At 33.7% G+C, this 20,136-nt stretch overlaps 1 protein-coding gene across 3 annotated transcripts in view; it reads right to left on the reverse strand.

The window, feature by feature from the left end:
* Window positions 1-20,136, reverse strand: part of CNTN5 (contactin 5) — a 1,139,291-nt gene that overhangs the window by 417,098 nt on the left and 702,057 nt on the right. For all 3 annotated transcript variants that reach the window (XM_069469032.1, XM_069469031.1, XM_069469033.1), the window contains 2 exons: window positions 7,687-7,810; window positions 7,383-7,558 (listed from right to left, as the gene is read on the reverse strand). In XM_069469032.1, coding sequence (XP_069325133.1) covers window positions 7,383-7,558; window positions 7,687-7,810 — 300 coding nt within the window. The remainder of the gene's footprint in view (window positions 1-7,382; window positions 7,559-7,686; window positions 7,811-20,136) is intronic.

Below are 20,136 nucleotides of genomic sequence, written 5' to 3' on the forward strand. Positions count from 1 at the left end.
AGAGAAATGCAAATCAAAACCACAATGAGATATCACTTAACTCCAGTGAGAATGGCCTTTATCAAAAAGTCCCGAAACAATACATGTTGGCGTGGATGCGGAGAGACAGGAACACTCATACACTGCTAGTGGGACTACTCCTTTGTTTATACAATTTCTTGCATTATGATGGTATCTTTACATATACCAGGATCACGAATTGTCCTGAGATGGAGCTGTGATTTTATCATGTTAACCTGACACTAGTAGTGACATTTAAAATATCTATTATTCTTTTGCACCTTGGAATTTCTTGTGCTAGGGAAAGGTCTCCAGAGACACTCTGCTAAGGATTAAGGGCAATGAGTTAGGTAAATGTGCTTGAGCACTGAGAGTAAGATCTATACTTTCCCTGATCCTGGTCCTTTCCCTTTTCTTTACACAACTTGAGTGAAGAACTGACCTTTCATATTTCTAAAAATAAGAAAAGCACAAGGATAAAAAATACCCTGTGCCAAGCCGGGCAAGTGGAGCCATTTTGCTGGAAGTCATCTGTCACATAAGGACAGAGTTATTCACGATTGTCATAAATAATAAAGGTACTTCTTTGGATGAACTTTAATAAATAGAATACTTGAAAACTTACAATTTATATCATAGAATTAAGAATTTGGGCCGGGCGCGGTGGCTCACACCTGTAATCCTAGCACTCTGGGAGGCTGAGGCGGGTGGATCGCTCAAGGTCAGGAGTTCAAGACCAGCCTGAGCAAGAGCGAGACCCCGTCTCTACTATAAATAGAAAGAAATTATCTGGCCAACTAAAATATATATATAGAAAAAATTAGCCGGGCATGGTGGCGCATGCCTGTAGTCCCAGCTACTCGGGAGGCTGAGGCAGTAGGATCGCTTAAGCCCAGCAGTTTGAGGTTGCTGTGAGCTAGGCTGACGCCACGGCACTCACTCTAGCCTGGGCAACAAAGCAAGACTCTGTCAAAAAAAAAAAAAAAAAAGAATTTGAGGGTACTCTATGACAAATTTCAATTTTGCTTTTAATAACTTCCTTTTAAGGAATAAAATTATGTATTTTTAATTTTTAAATTGTTTTATGTAATCTTAAATAATTCATACTGTAGTTTGCCAAGAGATTACACACTCACAATTACTGTATTAATTATGAGCCCAGTAACTGTCCTTTTAAAGGAATACCTAATATTTTATTGTAGTAGTTGTGATTTTATTTAAGAAAAGCAGTGTTATTTTGTATATGGAAGACAAAATTGCAAATATTAATTTATTTTTAACAAAATCTAATAATTTTACAATTAGTAAACTCATCCACATCAATGTGACTCTTTCCTTTATATTAATATTCAAATGATTTAATAAAGTTATTATGAATAAAGCCTCATTGACTAATGAAATAAAGCTTTGGATGTACCGTGGAGTTGGTGATTATTCAAATAATTTTATTAGATGTTAAACACAAGTAAAATGTGGTTTTAAAGTCTAAGGTCACTTTTTCTTTAGGAGAAAAAGTTATAAAAAAGCCGGAGAAGTAATTTTTGAGTTTTAGATGAAAATGAAAGATTAAATTAAAGGACTTAAATACAAAGTCTACAAAAGTTATATAATCTCTCAAAGAGTTAAGGAGGTTACTTTAATCAATTGCTTCAAGGAAAACTAATGGAATATTCTGGATCTAAATCATCTAAATGCCCTGAAAGGCAGTAAGTTCAAATTTAGATATGAACTATCAATTTACCAAGGATTTCATTTAAAGATATTTTTGAAGCAAGAGACAGTATAAGGAGATTTTATTCTTGATTCGTTTTATGTTTGACTTGCTGGTGTGAATTATTTCTAAAAATCCAAACTTTGGAGAGATTGCTATGAGCTCTGGATTTCTGAAAGATGTTTGAGAACAGTGTCACATTATCAATTCCAAATTCTCATCAGAATGGTGTTAAGCTAATAGAGTGACAAAGTTTTATAAATGTATTCTTGCTTGTCACTGAAGAGAAATCACTATACTAGGTAAGGAAATTACCCTCACGATAAACATGAGCTTCAGGAATAAAATAGGTTTTGTCAAAAACTGCTGATAATCAGTAATAATCATCACTAGCAAAAACACTCCAGCTTTGTGTTTGTTTATGTTTTCCTTTTTGAACTGATAAACCAGTTCATAAATAGGACTTCTCCACCTCATTAATTTTCACCATACCCTTGTGAGGTATATATTTATTAATGCTAACCTAAAGTATTAACATTAACAAGCTGAACCATGTTTATAAATATTCATTTAGGGAGAACTTCAAACGAAAGCTCCTCCTGGGTAGCGTTTAAACCTGTGAAGAGCAGGTTAGAAGGGGATGAGCAAGTGTACAGCAGCTGCTCAAATCTGTTAGTTGCTCGAATCAAAATGAGAAAAATAATATATTCAGCAGTGAATAAAGTGAATGACTTTATAATTAAATTCTAGTTACATGTAAAGAAATTTCTGGCTTTCGGTCAGGCTAATTAAACTTGTTACTGAATTGATGTGGAAATGTTGTTGAGGTCGTGACATAAAGCCTCAAATGAAAATTTCTATGAGAGTTCGTTAAGAAAAGATTTCTTTCCTTGGAGGAAGCGGGGGAGATTAGAGTCCTTCAAATGTTTTTATTTCTCTTGTTTGCTTTGACCACTAGAAGTGCAGGGAATTATTTATTTCGATAATGGTAATTAGGAGACTTTATAGTTGTCTACCCTTGCTTGACCAATTATTATGAAGTGTATCCTTCCCGGGCCTATATTTACTTATTTAGATATTTATTTTTATTGAGCATATATCTTATATAGCAAATCAAATAAATCACCTTTAGAAAGAGGAAGAGATTAAATACATTAATAAAATAATTATATGAACATATATTTGCTATTTTTTAATTCGGTGATATGATGGGTGCCAAATGAATAGAAACAAAACTTTGAAAGACATTAAATTTGTTTTATACTTGCTTAATTTTTCTACACACCAGGTATACATTTTATTTTTGCAACAGCACTAGGTGAAAGGTGCCAACATTCACAACCTTATCACCACTTTCTGCAAACGCCAGCACCTATGATTATACTATCAGCTTTTGATAATAGCCATAGTCACCTTTGTCTTGCCTCTAATTCACTTAGAAAATTATAAGGATAAACTTAATTAAAAGAGACAATATGATAATAAGAAAGAATAATTACACACCAACACTGCTATAAATTCCAAAATTCCAGATCTAGAAAGAAGCCCAATGTTTCTTAAACTCTTAAACTTCCATAAGGAAAATTAACTAAGTGGTATATTAACTAAATTTGATCAATGTGAATAAATGCAGAACACTGTGATTACATGCTTATTTTTGTTCTAATACTTGTTTTTGTTACATCATATAGGTGTTAATAAATTGATTATAAAATGATGGTTGATGAAGCAAGCATATACAGATTTTTAAAAGATTGAAATATAATTTGGAAGAGAAATTGAAAATCAAATTGGATATGCCGTAAAAGAAATGCAATACATATTTATATTAGAATAGAAAAAGTCGTGTACTATTAGAGGCAACATCTGTAAAATGGATTAACTTTTAATAACATAACAACTCATATGTTTGTTATAAGGATGAAATGAGTTAGTGTATTTAAAACAGAGCATGGCCTGCAACATTCAGTGAACATAAGCTATTAGTGTGAACTTGAGACCTTAAGGACATATTTAAAAAAAAAAAAAATCTTCCACTAATCTGATTTAGCAATAATGATATTCTACCCACCTCCAGAACTTATTTGGTGCCATGTGATATGTACCTCTAGCATCTATATTTTAGTCTTTATAACATTATGGTCATTGAAAAGTAGTTGAATCTATCCTTGGCTGGGGAACGAGGGAAGTAGAAAATCAAGATGCTATTAGTGGAAAGCTAGAATATTTTAAAATATATTTCTGGTTAATAAGAGGACAAAGAAGCTAGCATTAAAGGAATTTCACTAGCACTAGCCAAATTATGGCAATTTATGCATGTATATGAATAAGTTCAATCTGCAAAAAGTTATGTGATTTTAATAATACTAAAAATGAAAAAGTTTTCTTAAAAATATATATATACATATGTACATGTATATGTAAGTTTATAAAAAGGGAAGATGACTCTAATAGGATATATTTAAATTTTATTATCTTTAATAAACATGGTATTGTTAGCATATAGATAACTTGATTCTTCAGTTACATATGGATCTATTATAAAATATAAATTGGTACTTTTTCTATGAATATGATTAAGGAAGACTCCTATTATGTCTATTTGACACTGTCCCAATAGTCTTAGAATAACATTATTTCAAGCAAAGATACCATATTCTAAAAGGAAAAAGCCTATGTAAAAGGTAAATATTTAAAAAGGGTCATTAAATATAACAAAAATAAAATTCAACTATAAAAGAGATCCAGTTTGTTAAATAGCTCTCATATTTGAAAGCGGCAACCAAAATTCAGTTGGTTGATAACTCAGTGGGTGTCGGGCAGGTGGGAGCAGAGGAGGAGGGGATAGGTATATTCACACCAAACGGGTGCAGTGCACACTGTCTGGGGGATGGACACGCCTGAAGCTCTGACTCAGGTGGGGCAAAGGCAAGATATGTAACCTAAACATCTATACTCCCTTAAAATGCTGAAATAAAAAAAAAAAAAAACTGACTTCGTATTGGGTAATAGAGCACTGTGCAAAGAAAATATATTTGATAAAGTTATTGTACACTATATGATAAAATTAATGTATGAAAAGTAAAATATTTATGTAAAAATTGTTATAAACTGAATAAAGCATAAAAGTATTTCTCAAGAATAGTTATAAAATAGAGTTTAACCATAAGTACTGTATTAGTGAAAAGTTTTACAATCATTTTGATAATTTATAAATTTGTCTAACTTTAAGATTTTAAAACATTTACCAAACTCATGTAATAGACTTCAATATTTAATAAATGTTTAGCAAAACTGTATTAAATATATTTTAATAATTATCTCAACTTACTAAATATATTAGTTTTGAAATATTAGTTGGGCAATGAATTTTTAAATTTCTAGATAAATAATGGCTGATGGATATTAAAGATTAATGATTTCAGCTTTAAAATTTATAAAAGATAATGAGTATTTCTCCATAAAATTCCTTCTGACATTAAACATTCTATCAACAATAAATAATGACTTTATTCTACATATATCCATGAGCCTGGACACAAGAAAATCAGGAGATAAAGGAGTATTGCCACCAAGTTTTAAATGTCACTTTACCTTTGTGTCTTTTTGCTTTCTTTCGAAATCCTCTTTTCCTTTTTCTTCTCTACTTCCTACCTCATTTTCTCTCCTTAATCTCCAAACTACCCTGTTTTTTCCAGAATCCTACGGCACCCACACTCCCACTCAAAGATAATAGAAAGCAGATTGAACAAGTCTTCATCTTTTTTCTCTACCACCCATATTTGAATTTATTTCCAAAGATACCCTGGAAAAAAGATAGAGCTAAACCTAAGGGACTTAATTCTTTTTTAAGTCATGAGTATAAACATAACGCCAGCTAGTTGGGGAAGGAATTTCAAGGCAGCAGCAATTTTCCCTATGTAAATAATTGGCTATCTGCTTCAACCAGGCACCTATAGGTTCTTATGTATATCAAACTTATGGCCTGAGTTAGGTGGGAGCATGGGGGGACAGGGTCATAAGATGCTACTTTGAATGTGTATGTATGTCTACCCATAATGTTTAAGTTAAAAATAAGCAAATATTGTTCTAAACCAAGTTGACCACAGCTTCATGCTGTATAAAGAAGATACATAATATAGATAATTCTTCCTATGCCTGGTCATTGAACTGTATATGATGGTGCCAAAGTGCTCACGCCAGGTAGGGGTGAATATGCCTGGTCTTTGCAGGAAGCCTAGGAAGGCACAGTGATATGGACATCTAAAATAGATTTCTGCTCTAAGTGCATGCAGAAAAAAAATCTTGGCATAATTTGCTGCCAGTGAAGGAAACCGAGCTGATATATAGGCTACTGCTAATTGGTACTTGTGTCAGATAATATAGACCAAAAGGTATAAGTCAAAAATATTTGTAAGTCATGTTTTCTGGATTTGCTGTATCTGTTTGAAAAGACTGCTCCATTGAATAGAGGAATGATTACGAGGGTTATTTATTTTGTTTATTAGGTTACTTTGTTAATGTGCATACTGAAAATATTAGGTTCTCTGACACACCACAAAATATTTTCTAAAAAAAAAAAAAGTGTATTTAGGCTGATATCTTGGCATTTTGGGCACATGTAAATGTACCTATCTGAACTCCTTAACCAAATCTACTTTAAAAGATGATATTTAGATTTTGCCAGGACCTAGCTCAGTGTTCTCCAAACTGTATTCTGTATCATTTTTTTATTCTTTCATTTTCTATTTCACACTTCTTTAATAGGGTGTTTGAATTCTGGGTTAATTAGAAAAGATATGTGAGAGAGATTATATAGAGAAAAATCAATAGTTACAATCTTCAAGTATAATTTTAACTTAAAAAATCATTTTATCATCACTTATGTAGCCAATACAATTATATCTGAATTACTAATATAAAGACTCCTGGTCCTCTTTTCTATTTTTTAGAGATTATAATCCTCAAGAATTTAAATGAAAGTAGGATTACTTACTAAGGAATAATATTAAAAGTTTTCACCTGATAGCCTATTTTCAATTCAATATAAGCTCTCATCATATGTAAAATAATTTCAAGAGTTTTTATGAAATTAATACATTTAGTTAATCAGGTATATGACCTAATTTAGAAAAAGTTTATATTTATATATGTATACATATGCACATGTGGTATCTTTAATACAAAAATTGGGACGCCTGAAAGCTATAATCAGAATCTTAAATATTAGCATGTGAGAGGCATTTATTTAGTTACCTGCCTATAAGCAGAATTTTTCAAAAATATTCTATTATATATTCTGAAGAATTCATAGCAAATAGTTACTATAATAGGCAGTAGAAAAATAAAAGCAGATAAGTAAATATTTTAAAAAGCAGACAGAGAGACTTACATTTCAAAAGGCATTTGAAATCTAAAACTTATCTGCTTTCCTGAGTAGGTCTTAACCTCCCAGACTAGTATATCAGGTTTGTTTTAAAGACAGAAAATATTTTAGGGGATTTCAAAGTATCCAGGAAGAAATGCATTATTTGCATAGTTCAATCCTTACCGTGGTTTTATCACATTTTAGAATTTGAGATCATAAGCTTTTGCTTAATTAAAATTTAAAAATACATACTGCGTATGCACACTATATACATATAAACAGAAAATCATATTCTTTACTCACAGGCAAACTGAAGTGTGGCTTCTCTACTAAGAATACTTCCAAAAGTGTTAGTTGCTAAACACTGATAATGACCAGAATCCTTTGCTTCACTTGGATTACTTATAATGAAGGTGCCGTCTATCAAACTGTAGCGATAATCACTTTCCAAATCTATTTCTGTTCCATTTCGAAGCCATCTTAGGAAAAATCAGAAGACAAATATGTAAAAATTACTTGAGACATTAAAATACTCCCTGGGAATGTCAGAATATCATTGATGGAAATTTTTAAGGCTTAAGTAAAATGATTATTAGTGAATTTCTACCTGTAACTGGGAACTGGGTTGCCACGAACTTCACAATTCAGTGCTACCTTCTTTTCATCAGAATCAGTTGGAAAAATGATATCATCTGGTTCTTGCACAAACACTGGCCCATAGTCCACACTTTCTGTAAGGACCAAAACAGATGTACTTTAAAATTCCTCAAGATAGAAAGACCTTTTTTCTTCTTCTCCACTCTATTTTTATTCAAAATTATTGCTCTCTCCTTGTAATTAACAGGTACATTTTCAAAACAAGCTGTAGCTAGAAAATTACATTATCTAAGTAAATTGTAGAGACCTAAATAGAATTTTTTAATGGACTAAAAGTGCTTTTTAAGGTATATGTAACGAAAAAGAAACATCTCAAACATTGATGGACATTTTTTGATATATATCAGTTTTCATCTTCTAAATCAAAGGAAAACAATATTAAACACAAACATTATTTTAAAATCCTAAAAGTTTGTAAAATTCATAGAATGTTAAAAATAACATACAATAAAGAAAAATAATTAGTTAATATTGTGTCACTGCTTGGGATCTACTGATATGAAAATGTTGGTCTTCTTGCATTCTTCATATATTTTTTCTTTACTCATTCATTGAAGTACTAGTTATTTAGTGCTAAGCATGCTTGAGTATAAGGAAAAAATGATGTAATTAAAATAAATATATTCTCATGGAATAAGTGAGACATGTCCTCAAAAAAACCGAATTAAAATGTCAAAACTTTCTACAATTAAATACCCATCAATAGGTAAATATAGTGAATAACGAAATCAGAAGATATAAGACATGAAGGAGGGGAGGAAGTGGGAAGAACGTAACTTGTTGCCTACATATGGCAGATACTAGATTCTATTTCATTGAGTTAGTTAATACTCAGAGAAATCCTAAGATAAAGGGAATTTGACATTAATGAAAATTTCATAGAAAAAGTGGAAATAAAAATTGATCCCAAATGTCAACTTCAACTTACATTTTAGAGTAAGTCTGCTGGAGAAATGATGAGTGAATGTACCGGTGAGAGTATAAGTCAGTCATGTTACCTGCAGTTATGTAAAAATTTAGAGCATCATGTCCATATCTAAGATATATAGCATCTTGAATTGTGAATTTGAGAAAAAATAAAACGTTTTGCTTTATTGTTATTAATCCTGAATTTGATTAAGTGATAGCCTTAGATCAAGGTTTCTCAACCTCAGCACCACTGATGTTTTGGGACAGATCTTTGTTGTGGGGGTTGTCCTGTGCATTGTAAGATGTTTACCAGCATCCCTGGCCTCTTCTTACTAGATTCCAATAGCACCCCTCTCCAATGTGTGGTAATCAAAAATGTCTCCAGTCATTGTTAAATGTCCCCTGGAATCAGAACGGAAGCCTTGTTGAAAATCACTGCTTTAGATAAATGAAGAGAGAAGATTTCAGGAAAACATATCTCCAATATCTGTACTAAATTGTTAGAGGTTTACATCCTCAGTGGTTAAGTATTAGGAAAAAAAAATAAGAATGGATGTTCCAGGAAACTTGAAATTTAAAAACAATTACTGAAAAAGATGTATACCCCATATTTAGAAGAATGAGTTGAGTGTAAATTGATTTGCTTTCTTTAAACATGTTATATGTCCCTTTGTTTGAACAAACAAAGAAAAGTATCCATAGTATTATAAATCAAATGACAATTTTGCACATACAATGGGTATGCATTGACAAGTGTTTTCTTTGAGTCCTAGATAACCCTAGCTGAAGTTTTCTTGAGCTACAATAAAATATTACATCCAAATAACCAAAATGTGTTTCTCTATGCCACATTATATTGCTACCACTTGAAACTTACAAGGAAAATAAAAATAAATGACATAATAATTAATTAGAGAAAATTATTGTCAGCATTTTGTATTTGTTGTTGCACTATAATGAATTTATAAAAATTTGAAAAAGCATTTAAAACTTGATCAAACTCTAATAATGAAACTGCACAATCAAGCTATGAAAAAATAATCCCTCTGATCTTTACACATTAAAAATAATGACTGCTTAAATATTATAAATAACTATACTGCATACAATTAACATAAAAATATATGTTATATTTTTACATAGCAGAAACCTCTTGAACTTTGGCGTTGGACACATGTGGGTGCAAATTCTAGTACTATCATTTACTAACCTTAGCCCAGTATCTTCTCTGATCATCTTCTATTCATTTATAAATTGTGGATAATAATGCCTGCCTTACAGTATTATTATGAACATCAGTTGATATTAATATTTGTAAATATCTTATATATTACAAGCACTCAATAAATTATGATTAATAATAACTAAGATTTACTTCTGGTATAATTACTATATGCCAGACATGATGCTGAATAATTTTCATACCAAATATAACTCACACAAATATTGGAAAAAATCTTTCCTCTCATTTTATAGATGACAAAAGTATGACTGAAAAAAATTAACAAAATTTATATTTATATAGCAAATAAATGGCAAACCTAGACTAGAACTCTAGAACTGTTGGAATCTAGAACCTGATTACTACTACCTCCCCCTCTTCCTCCTCCTCATTCTTGATTACTATTATTATACTTATGCTCTAACATTTATAAAGTACTTTCATATATGTATATTATTATTATATAATTTTCTGAGCTCAGCATTATAATTATTTCTAAATGAAAGAGGAAAACTCTAATGTTCTGAGAAGAAATCTCTGCAAAACTAGCCACATAGTAAATAGTGGATTTTACCTAAGTTTTTCTGGTTTCAAAGCTTATGTTCTGAAAACTGTTAGACCAGTATAAGAGAAAGGAAGGGTTGTCAGGGTGAGGAAAACCAGAGGGGTAAGGTTTACTAAATTACAGGCTAATTAATAAGAGACCAGTCTGAACAACATGCATTGTGTTATGACTGCCCATACTTTACAAGGCATTTCTTTGTTGTTCATTGTCAGTTCCCAAGGTATCTTACCCCTATTCAGTGACGACTTCATTCTACTTGTTGCTGCTCAGCCAATGTATCAACCCAAATGGCAATGAATAGAAATGTGAACAAAAAGTAGTTAAAATGCCAAGTGAAGAAATTCCTATCTGTCAATGTAGAGCTTACTAGTCCCCAATAAAGAGTAATCAGTGATGATTCTATTTCTAAAGAGATTAGTTTTTATAGCTCCATACCCAGAAGTTACTATTATTATTATTATTGGTACATTCAGACAGATTTTTGGTTCATTCTCTTGTAGTAGTGAATTTTATCTAACCCTCATAATGATGCATTATTTAAATCTGTGTTCTTATATTTTGCACTCTTTAGCGTGATGAAATGTGTAACTTCTGGAGGTAGACCTCAAATGCTTTATGATATTAAATCATCACAAATATCTTGATAACCGATAACTCAAACACTTTCTTTAACCAAGTAGAAAGCTTTGAGACATTTGTGTAACAGGCGGATACCAACACACACAAGTTAATTTCTCATAGGAGCAATGGTTTTGAGTGTGTTTTTTCTTTATCTTTTATTAACAAACTGATGGATATCTGTAGCTGGCTGAACCTACAATGTTAGCGGTTATTGTCTGTGAAATGTCAGATTCATATCACAAGAGGATCCTTTCTTCAGAAGATGATTGTTTCAATTTAGAAATGATTTGTTGATTCTCTGTACAAAGGATGATGAGTGATGTAATGGACATTGAAAACTAGTAAGGGGGAGGGTGGGAGGTGGGTGAGAGAGAAAAAATTACCAATGGAGTACAAAGTACACTATTCTGGTGATGGGTACACAGAAAGCCCTGACTTCAGCGTGATACAATTCATCCACATGACAAAAAAACACTTGTACCTCCTAAATTTGTTAAAATGAAAAAAAAATTAACACTTCCACTCACTTGCCCCAAGTTTACCCCTTAAATTTTCTTAATTTTGTTTGTTAATCATAGTTCATAGAGTTTCTTATTCATAGTTCTTATTATTATGAAATTAAACACTTATTATCTGTCTCCTCATCATGATTTTTCATTTCTAAGTTTCTTATGTCTTACCAAGAAAAGCTCTTGTGTGCTATACTCCTTGTTATGCAGTTAAGAATACCTGTTTTGTATTTATAATTGGAAAAGAACTTGGCTGGGTATCAAATTAGGCATTTACTGTTCATTTCACTGATGGCTTTGCATATATTCTTCCACTCTCTGATAACGTTGAACATTACCATGGTGAAGTCTGATACCAGCCTGACTTCCCTCATTTTTAAGTGACTCGATGCTCTCAGGATATTTTATTCCTGGATGCCCACAGAATTCTTTACTCATTGTTCAATTTCAAGAATTTTGGTGGCTTTCTTGGTGTTAGTCATTCTGTATACTTTTTTTTTCTAGGGATCATTTGGCCTTTTTAACTTTCAGGTTCAAGATTTATTTTTCAGGAAGATTTGTTTTTCATTTGTTCTATTCTCATACCAATTAAGCATATCTTGTTTTGCTTTTTTTTTTTTTTAAAAAAAAAGTTTTCTCTATAATCCCTATAATGGCTTTTATATCCTTATTCTTTTCCTACTTGACTTTTTTGAGATGGATTGCTAAGTTCCTGTCTTTTCCATTGCAACTATATTATTACTAATGATGATTCAACTCTTTAATGGCTTTATTTTGCTCTCGCATTTGTTTCCTGAACTCCAATAAATATTTCTCATTGTCTTTGGTTATCTTGTCATATTTACTTTGATTTCATGTGTTGCTTATTTAACATGTTCTTAGCAATGTTATCATCTGTAATAGCTGACTTGATGGGATGTTATTTGTCTTCATTAATCCTATTTCCTATTGCTTATTTGGGAGGTCTGTGTGGTTCATAGAGAAAAGTCCTTAAGTCAGAAATCTGATTATAACCTGCTGATTTCTCAATCTCTTGCCTCCTTCCTCCTGCCTCATCTTCAGTTGTATTCTCAGTCAAAAACTTAGATTGAAAAAATATACGTATGGCTTGTCAGAGTGGTTTGTATTTCAGTGCCTCCTTTTAAGTGTTCTGAAATATCTTCAGTTATTTGTCCACTTCCACACTGCCTTCTTCAACCAATTGATTATTTATACTTATTAGAGAATAATTGGATACACATTTCTTTTCAGGGCTGTACTACTTACTTTTAGGGAAATTGATATTTGCCTTGCAGTCTGAGGACAAAGGCATTTTTTGCCTTTGTCTTTCCTCACTCTTTCTAAGTCTAATAGTTTGAAGAAGGTACAAATGAAGGTAACATTTTCATGTCAGTTTTTCACTCTGTTTGTTTTAAATGTATTTCAAAATAATGATATATAGTAAAAATGCCCTCTCTACTATCTTTAGCCTGATTAACTGGTTAAAAATTTTCCCAAAGCCATTTGGGGTAGTTTTAAAAATATGTCCACAAATTCTTTGATAGCCCTCCCTTGAAGGGGTTGAGCTTAATTTCATTTCTCTTGAGTGTCAGCTGGAATTAATGACATATTTCTAACTAAGAGCAAAAGTTATGGTATAAAGATTCTCATATTAGGTTACAAAATTAACGCAGCATCTGTCTATGAAGTACTCTCTTTAGTCAGTCTCTCAGGAGAAGGACAGCTGCCATATCCTGAGGACACGTTTTTAGGTGTGGAGAGGACCACCTGGGGAGGAACTAAAATACAGGGCTTGGCCAAAACCCAGCAAGAAACCCAAGGACAATGAACAATCACTTGAGTGAGTTTTAAGTGGATCCTCCCTCAGTAGAGCCTGCAAATGAGAATGGAGCTACAATCAACATGTTGACTGCAACTTCATGAAGGACCTTGAGCCAGAACCACCCAGCTAAGCTACTTTCAGATTCCAGACCCACAGAGACTATGAGAAAATACATGTTGGTTGTTTGATGTTGCTAAGTATTGAGGCTATTTTTAACATAGGAATAGATGACTAATATTAAAATATTTTTTCTCTCCCTATATTACTTGTAAGAAAATGTATTTTAAAAAACCTTAGCTATAAAATCTATGTACTTCCTAAAAGAAATAAAGGATAAAAGTATCATTTATAAAAAGTGAGAAAGTAAATATACTTGATTTAAGTTTCATTTTATGCTATCATGGAGCAATAAACCTTTAGAATTAGAAGAACAATCTTCCCTCCATTTCAGGTATACTTTCTAAAAAATCTTTGTGGGATATTTATGGAGTCTTAGCTTGGTCACATCTAATAATAGTGAAGTCATGACAGATTGTTGTTTCATTGTGGGAATTGTCTTAAAATAAAGTTCATCTTTAAGTAAGTTTGGGTCCTAGAGGGCAGCCTTTTACCCAATTCTAACTCCATAAGAAATATATTTTACTCAAGATTTTCTGATAATTAAATTGATTTGCATGTAAATAGCAACTTTATAGAAATTGCCATTAAGGTTCGACTATAAGGACTCTACTAAGAATATCATAAGTTCTACTAATAAAATAATGTGGAAAATGAGTAACCAACTTAATCAAAATGAGTTTTTTTGTTTTGTTTTTTTACTTTCAATTTTAACTTACTAAAACAAAGCTATTTTTTTTTTCCTGTTACACATGTATATCATATAATGGTGAAGTCTGGGCTTTTAGTGTATCTACCACCTCAAGAGTTTACACTGTACTCTACAGATAATTTTTTATCCCTCACCCACTACCACCCTCCCCACTTTTGAGTCTCCAATGTCTTTTATACCTCTCTGTGTGTCCTAGTTTAGCCTCCACTTATAAGTAAGGTCATGTGGCATTTAATTTTCTGTCCCTGAATTACTTAGGATAATGGCCTCCAGTTCCATCCTTATTGCTGCAAAAGATATTAGTTCATTCTTTCTTAAGGATGAGTAGTACTCCAGGGTGTATGTGCATATATATATGTGTGTATGTGTGTGTGTGTGTATGTATACACACCCCACATCTTCTTTATCTACTTATCAGTTGATGGACACTTAGGTTGATTCCATACCTTTGTAATGGTAAATTGTGCTGTGATAAACATACCAGTGTTTCTTTCCCTTTCGTTAGATTCTCAGCAATGGGATTACAAGATCAAATGATAGATCTACTTTTAGTTCTTTGAGAAATCTTCACACTGATCTCCATAAAGTTGTACTAATTTACATTCCCACCAACAGTGTATGAGTGTTCCCTTTTTGCCATATCCCTCTCAATATTTATTGGTTTTTGTCTTTTTAGTAAAGGCCATTCTAATTGAAGTAAGATGGTATCTCATTACGGTTTTAATTTGCATTTCTCTGATGATTAGTGATGTTGAGCATTTTTTCATGTTTGTTGGCCATTTGTATATTTTATTTTGAAAAATGTCTGTTCATGTCATTTATCTACTCTTTAATGGGGTTGTTTGTTTTTTTTCTTGTTCAGTTGTTTGAGTTCCTTTGTGGATTCTTGATATTAGTCCTTGTGGCATAAATAGTTTGTGAATATTTTCTCCCATTCTATAGGTTGTCTATTTACTTTTTAGATTATTTGTTTGCTATGCAGAAGCTTTTCAGTTTAAGTCCCATTCGTTTGTTTTTATTTTTGTTCATTTGCCTTGGGGGGCTTAGTATCTGTTTCTATATAACCAAGGTAACTGGCAGTGAACAATTTTAACCATAATTAATCAATAAATTAAAAAGTGTATCTTAAGAGCCTACTTTATACATGATGTCAAAATGATCAGTTACAGTGAAACTTTTATGTCATCATTAACAGAAAGTTATTTTTTATATGTTTTGTTTATTCATGTGTTACAAAGATTGGCTAGATGGTCACTAATCTCGTTGCCTTTTCCTGGGAATGCTATAAAAATTTCTTAGCCCTCTTATGTTTGACATGGGGCCATGTGACTTGGTTCTGTACTGAAATGATGTATGTGAGATCCTGGACTAGCCATAAAAAAATTGTGCACAATCCTCTATCCTTTCTTTATTTGTTAACTAACTGAGGAGTAAAGGAGCAGAAGATACCAATGAGGCCTCAACAGATATAAAGTATATACTAGATGGTTCACAACTGTATGCATGGAAAGTATGTCATTGACTAACCAAGAAGAATGTGATGTGAATACAAGAGAAACGTGCTATTGCATTAAGAAATAGTTTGTTACAGCACCCAGAATTTCTTATCTCGACTAATGTTGCATTGAAAGCAAAACCATTTGTAAACAATTAAAGAAGACATAATTTGATTAGGAAACCATGTTCATGGAACTACATGCCATCATTAGATTACAATGTCTTGCTTGTATTCATCTTCCTGTTTCAGGCCTCTTGATGAATTACCACTTAGCTAAAGTATATTCCCAGGCCTAGAGCCTATGACAGGAGGTATACAACCAGTCAACTTTATATTTAGCTTTACCAGTGCTAGTGCTCCAGTTTTTAAAATTAGCTTCTACATAATCCTTGAGCTCTAATAATTGTTCAGATGGCCATATTCTGAAAATGGATTTAATCTTATATCTCAATTCCTAAATCCTATTGTTAACCGTTCTAGAAGGTCCAGTGTTGTTATTTAGATATTTATATTATATATATAATATATACATGTACATATTATATATATATACACAGAATATATATTATACATATATATACACACACATATACAGATGCTATGGTTCTTGCTTTGTATTTTCATGTGATTGATTCTCACTATAGACTCATATAATTAAGACTCTGACACCATTTTTTCTCTTTGGTCACTGATAGCTTTCAAGGTCCACCAGTCACCTTGTCCCTTTTGCCTCACATTTGGACAAACAGATAAGCCAGGTACTTTCTGCCTTGACTCCAGTAGAGAAGTTCACAGCTCACAAACCCTGGGCCACACAGGCATGCTCACTCACTCCAGCCTCACCCCACAACCACAATAAAAACCAAAGCCACTCATTTCTTTCCTCACTCAAGCCATTTCTTTTTTAGACCAGTATATCCTGCTCTTCTCAGAATGCTTCATGAAATGAATAATAAATCTTTCACACCCTTTCAGCATAAATGTGGCATTATCAGTTTCTATATCTGATACAGTTTTGGGTAGTGCTGGTATTCATCGTGCCCTACTCAGGGTAAACACATAGCAAGATTAGAGCTCAATCATCTGGTAGAGGACAGAGTCTTTGAAAGGGGTTTGCATCCATGAGGGCAATGGGTCTTTACAAAGTTAACTAAAACATGGATGGTAGACATACAAGAAGGGCAGCTCCTGAATTACTCTGGATAGCTTTCTCTTAGCTTTATATCAGGAAAATAAGACATGCTGTCAGATCATCTAAAATGTTGAGGCAAGATGGCTTTGACTATGGAGGCAAGCCAAGGGCTACCCAGAGTAGCATAAATCAGAGATGTTTAAACTAAACTTGTAAAAAAAGAGGGCAAAATAGAAGCAGCCTGTGAGCATGCCACTCTGAAGTAAAAAAAGTATAAATTACAGACAGATGTTTACCTATGGATAGCTCTTCTCAGAAGGAACATTACAAAATTACAGAGAAACAACAGAGGACACTCAATGTGAAAAAAGCAGGTGATGGGGTGATATATTTGACAAGTTCAGAGGAGGCATCTACACACAGGGAAGAATAGGAGGATAGAATACCACATTCACCCTGCAGGCACTGTGGCCGAGTTGTGAGAGGGCTCCCTCCACCTCCACAGGCCTCTACCTGGATAGACTGGGGACCTTCCTGGAGTCTGTGCAGAGTCATTGCACTGGACAACAGGTGCAGTGGGGATCCAGTGGCAGCTGATCCTGGGTTTCTGAAGCTGAAGCTCTCCTGTGCTCTTGGTTGTGTGGCATCAAGTTGGCACAGGACTCAACTTTGTGATGGTGGCCTTCACATCACCCCCACTGGGCTGGGGAGGGAGAGGACAAAGTAGAGGCTCTTCTGACCAGTACCCTGTGACTGGCAGCCAAGCATCCCTCCCCTACAGCACAACAGGATCTGAGCACAGGAGTTGACTGGGGCACTGCAGACTCCAACCTGGGAGGCTTTGGGTGACTACTTCTGTGGGTCCCGGCGGGAGAACCATGGTCTCTAGGCCACTGGAACCAAATTCCACCTATGTGACTTGGCATTTGTGTGGTCCGTAAGCCTGCTCAGCCCTGAATCTTCCCTCCAGGTCAGATCAGCCCACTGCCCACATGTCCTGCTTCTGGCTCTGAGGCTGCTCCCCAGTCCCAGTTGTGAGGCTGTTACACTGGAGCCCAAGACTCTGCCCTTGTAAATCTAGAGTTCCCACCAGACATGGACACAACCCCAACATTACAGTGCTGCATCTGACCCCAGGACCCCACACCCTTGAGCCTCTGCCACTGCGTGGAACTGTTCCAAGTTACATCACCCTGCCAAGGACCCCCTAGCCTTGAGCCACTGGTACACTGGGACCTGATTAGAGCAAATGCCTACAATCTGGGAACCTATGACCATTGCCTAAATAGCCTCACCCAGCTGCCACTGTCACCTCTGTGGGGAGACCCTGGGCAGAGCAATCCCTACAACACCAGCCACCATGGAAAGGGTCTCATCCAGCTCCCAAATCAAACTTCCTACAGCTATCTGCTGAACAACCCAACACCCAGCACAAAGATTATTCAGTGGCAATCACAGGTGAACAGGACAAATCAGAACAGTTGCATTACAGGCTTCCCTGCAGCGTCAACATTCCAGGGTACGAAAAAAGTGCCATCTAGGGACCTACTCTTCTTCTAATTAAGCAGGAGAGTTCCCAGTAAAGAACAGGTGCCCTGAAAACCTGTTAGACTTGAGTTGAGAAAAGAGGTTACACATGAGAAGAAATCAGCAAAAGAACCCTGGCAATATAAAAAAACAAAAGAATTCGACACCCCCAAGGGATCACATGGAGGTATAGTAGTGAACTACAACCACAAGGAAATTCCTGAAATGACAGAAATGAAATTCAGAATATGAAGGGAATTGAAGAGAAAGTTGAAAACCAACAGAAAGAAGCCAGAAAATAAATTCAGGAAATTAATGAAAAAGTCACTAAAGAGCTAGACAATGTAAGAAAGGATATAATAGAACTTAAACAAATGAAAGAGTCATTTAGGAAATTTCAAAACACAGCAGAAAGCTTCAGCAACAAATTAAACCAAGGAGTAGAAAGAATCTTGGAGCTTGAAGACAATGCTCTCAAGGTAACCCAGTCATGTAAAGAGGCAGAGAAGAGGGGGAAAAGGTGGAACAATCACTTGGAGAGATATGGGACTATGTGAAGCAAACTAGCATATGAATTATAGGTATCCCAGAAGGAGAAGAAAGAGCTAACATATGGAAAAGCTATTTGAGGGAATTATTGAGGAAAACTTCCCTGGTATCACCAGAGATCCAGACATCCAAACAGACATAAGATGATCAACAAACTCCAGGAAGATTCATATCAAATAGAACATCTCCAAGACACACAGTAATCAACCTGGCCAAGGTCAAATGAAGGAGAAAATTGTACCAAAAAATCAATAATGAAAAACAAATAAATAAACTAAACTTGTATTACAAATCATAAAATTATATATACATATATATATTTTTAATACCAATTCCTCTTTTGTCCCTTTTGTTATCTCTGAACCTAAGTAACAACCCCAGCCTTGCTAGTCTCAGCATGTTCAGAAAAACAATATGGAGTGGAGAAAAAAGTGCTGCACATCTATCTAGTGATCCTTCAAATTTTTTAATAACAAATAATTTATTCTCTGATTTTGTGATTGTTAAATGGAATTAATGAATATTCTGATTACTTTTGTGCAAATTTTATAATTCGTAAAAGGACAAATAAAAGGGAAATAATTACTAACTCATTTTTAAATTTCTTCCTCTTATTGATAGGCTACCCAGATACTAAATTTCTTCTTGCCAAGACATCCTAAGCATCACCTAATCTGAGACTCCTACAGGCAGGTTCTCTAGAGAAGCCTTGGTTCTTGGTATTGGATCACTATACTTTCAATTGTTTTAGTGGATCATGACCTGACATTATCATGTGTCCCTAGATTCTAAATCTGCCTTTCAGACTAAAATCCTCTTTTAAACAACTACTTCTGTGCCTGTTTTTCTCAAGAAGTACATCTAATGCCAGGCTCCAACCCTCTTTGCCAGCTGATTACCTGTAATTTATGGTCTGCCTAGCTTATTCATGCAATATAACCTAAGTGGACCAATAAAACAATCTAGAAGAAATATCAGCTTATCATGCCCCAAAGAATTAGAAGAAATGCTCTTTTAATGACTATTAGTATTAATATATTTTATGTGATAATTTCAAGAAATTTTTAAATGTTTAATTAGCAATTGCATCTTATGAGGACATTCATAGTTACAATATGAGAAAAACTCACACCATGTGAGCATCTTGATGAATTCTTAAAGAAAATGTCCAAATTTTCCTTTAACTTTAAATTGCCTTGTAATTACATGAGATGAAA

The sequence above is a fragment of the Eulemur rufifrons genome, chromosome 6 (genome assembly GCF_041146395.1).
Source record: "Eulemur rufifrons isolate Redbay chromosome 6, OSU_ERuf_1, whole genome shotgun sequence".
Classification (NCBI taxonomy): domain Eukaryota; kingdom Metazoa; phylum Chordata; class Mammalia; order Primates; family Lemuridae; genus Eulemur; species Eulemur rufifrons.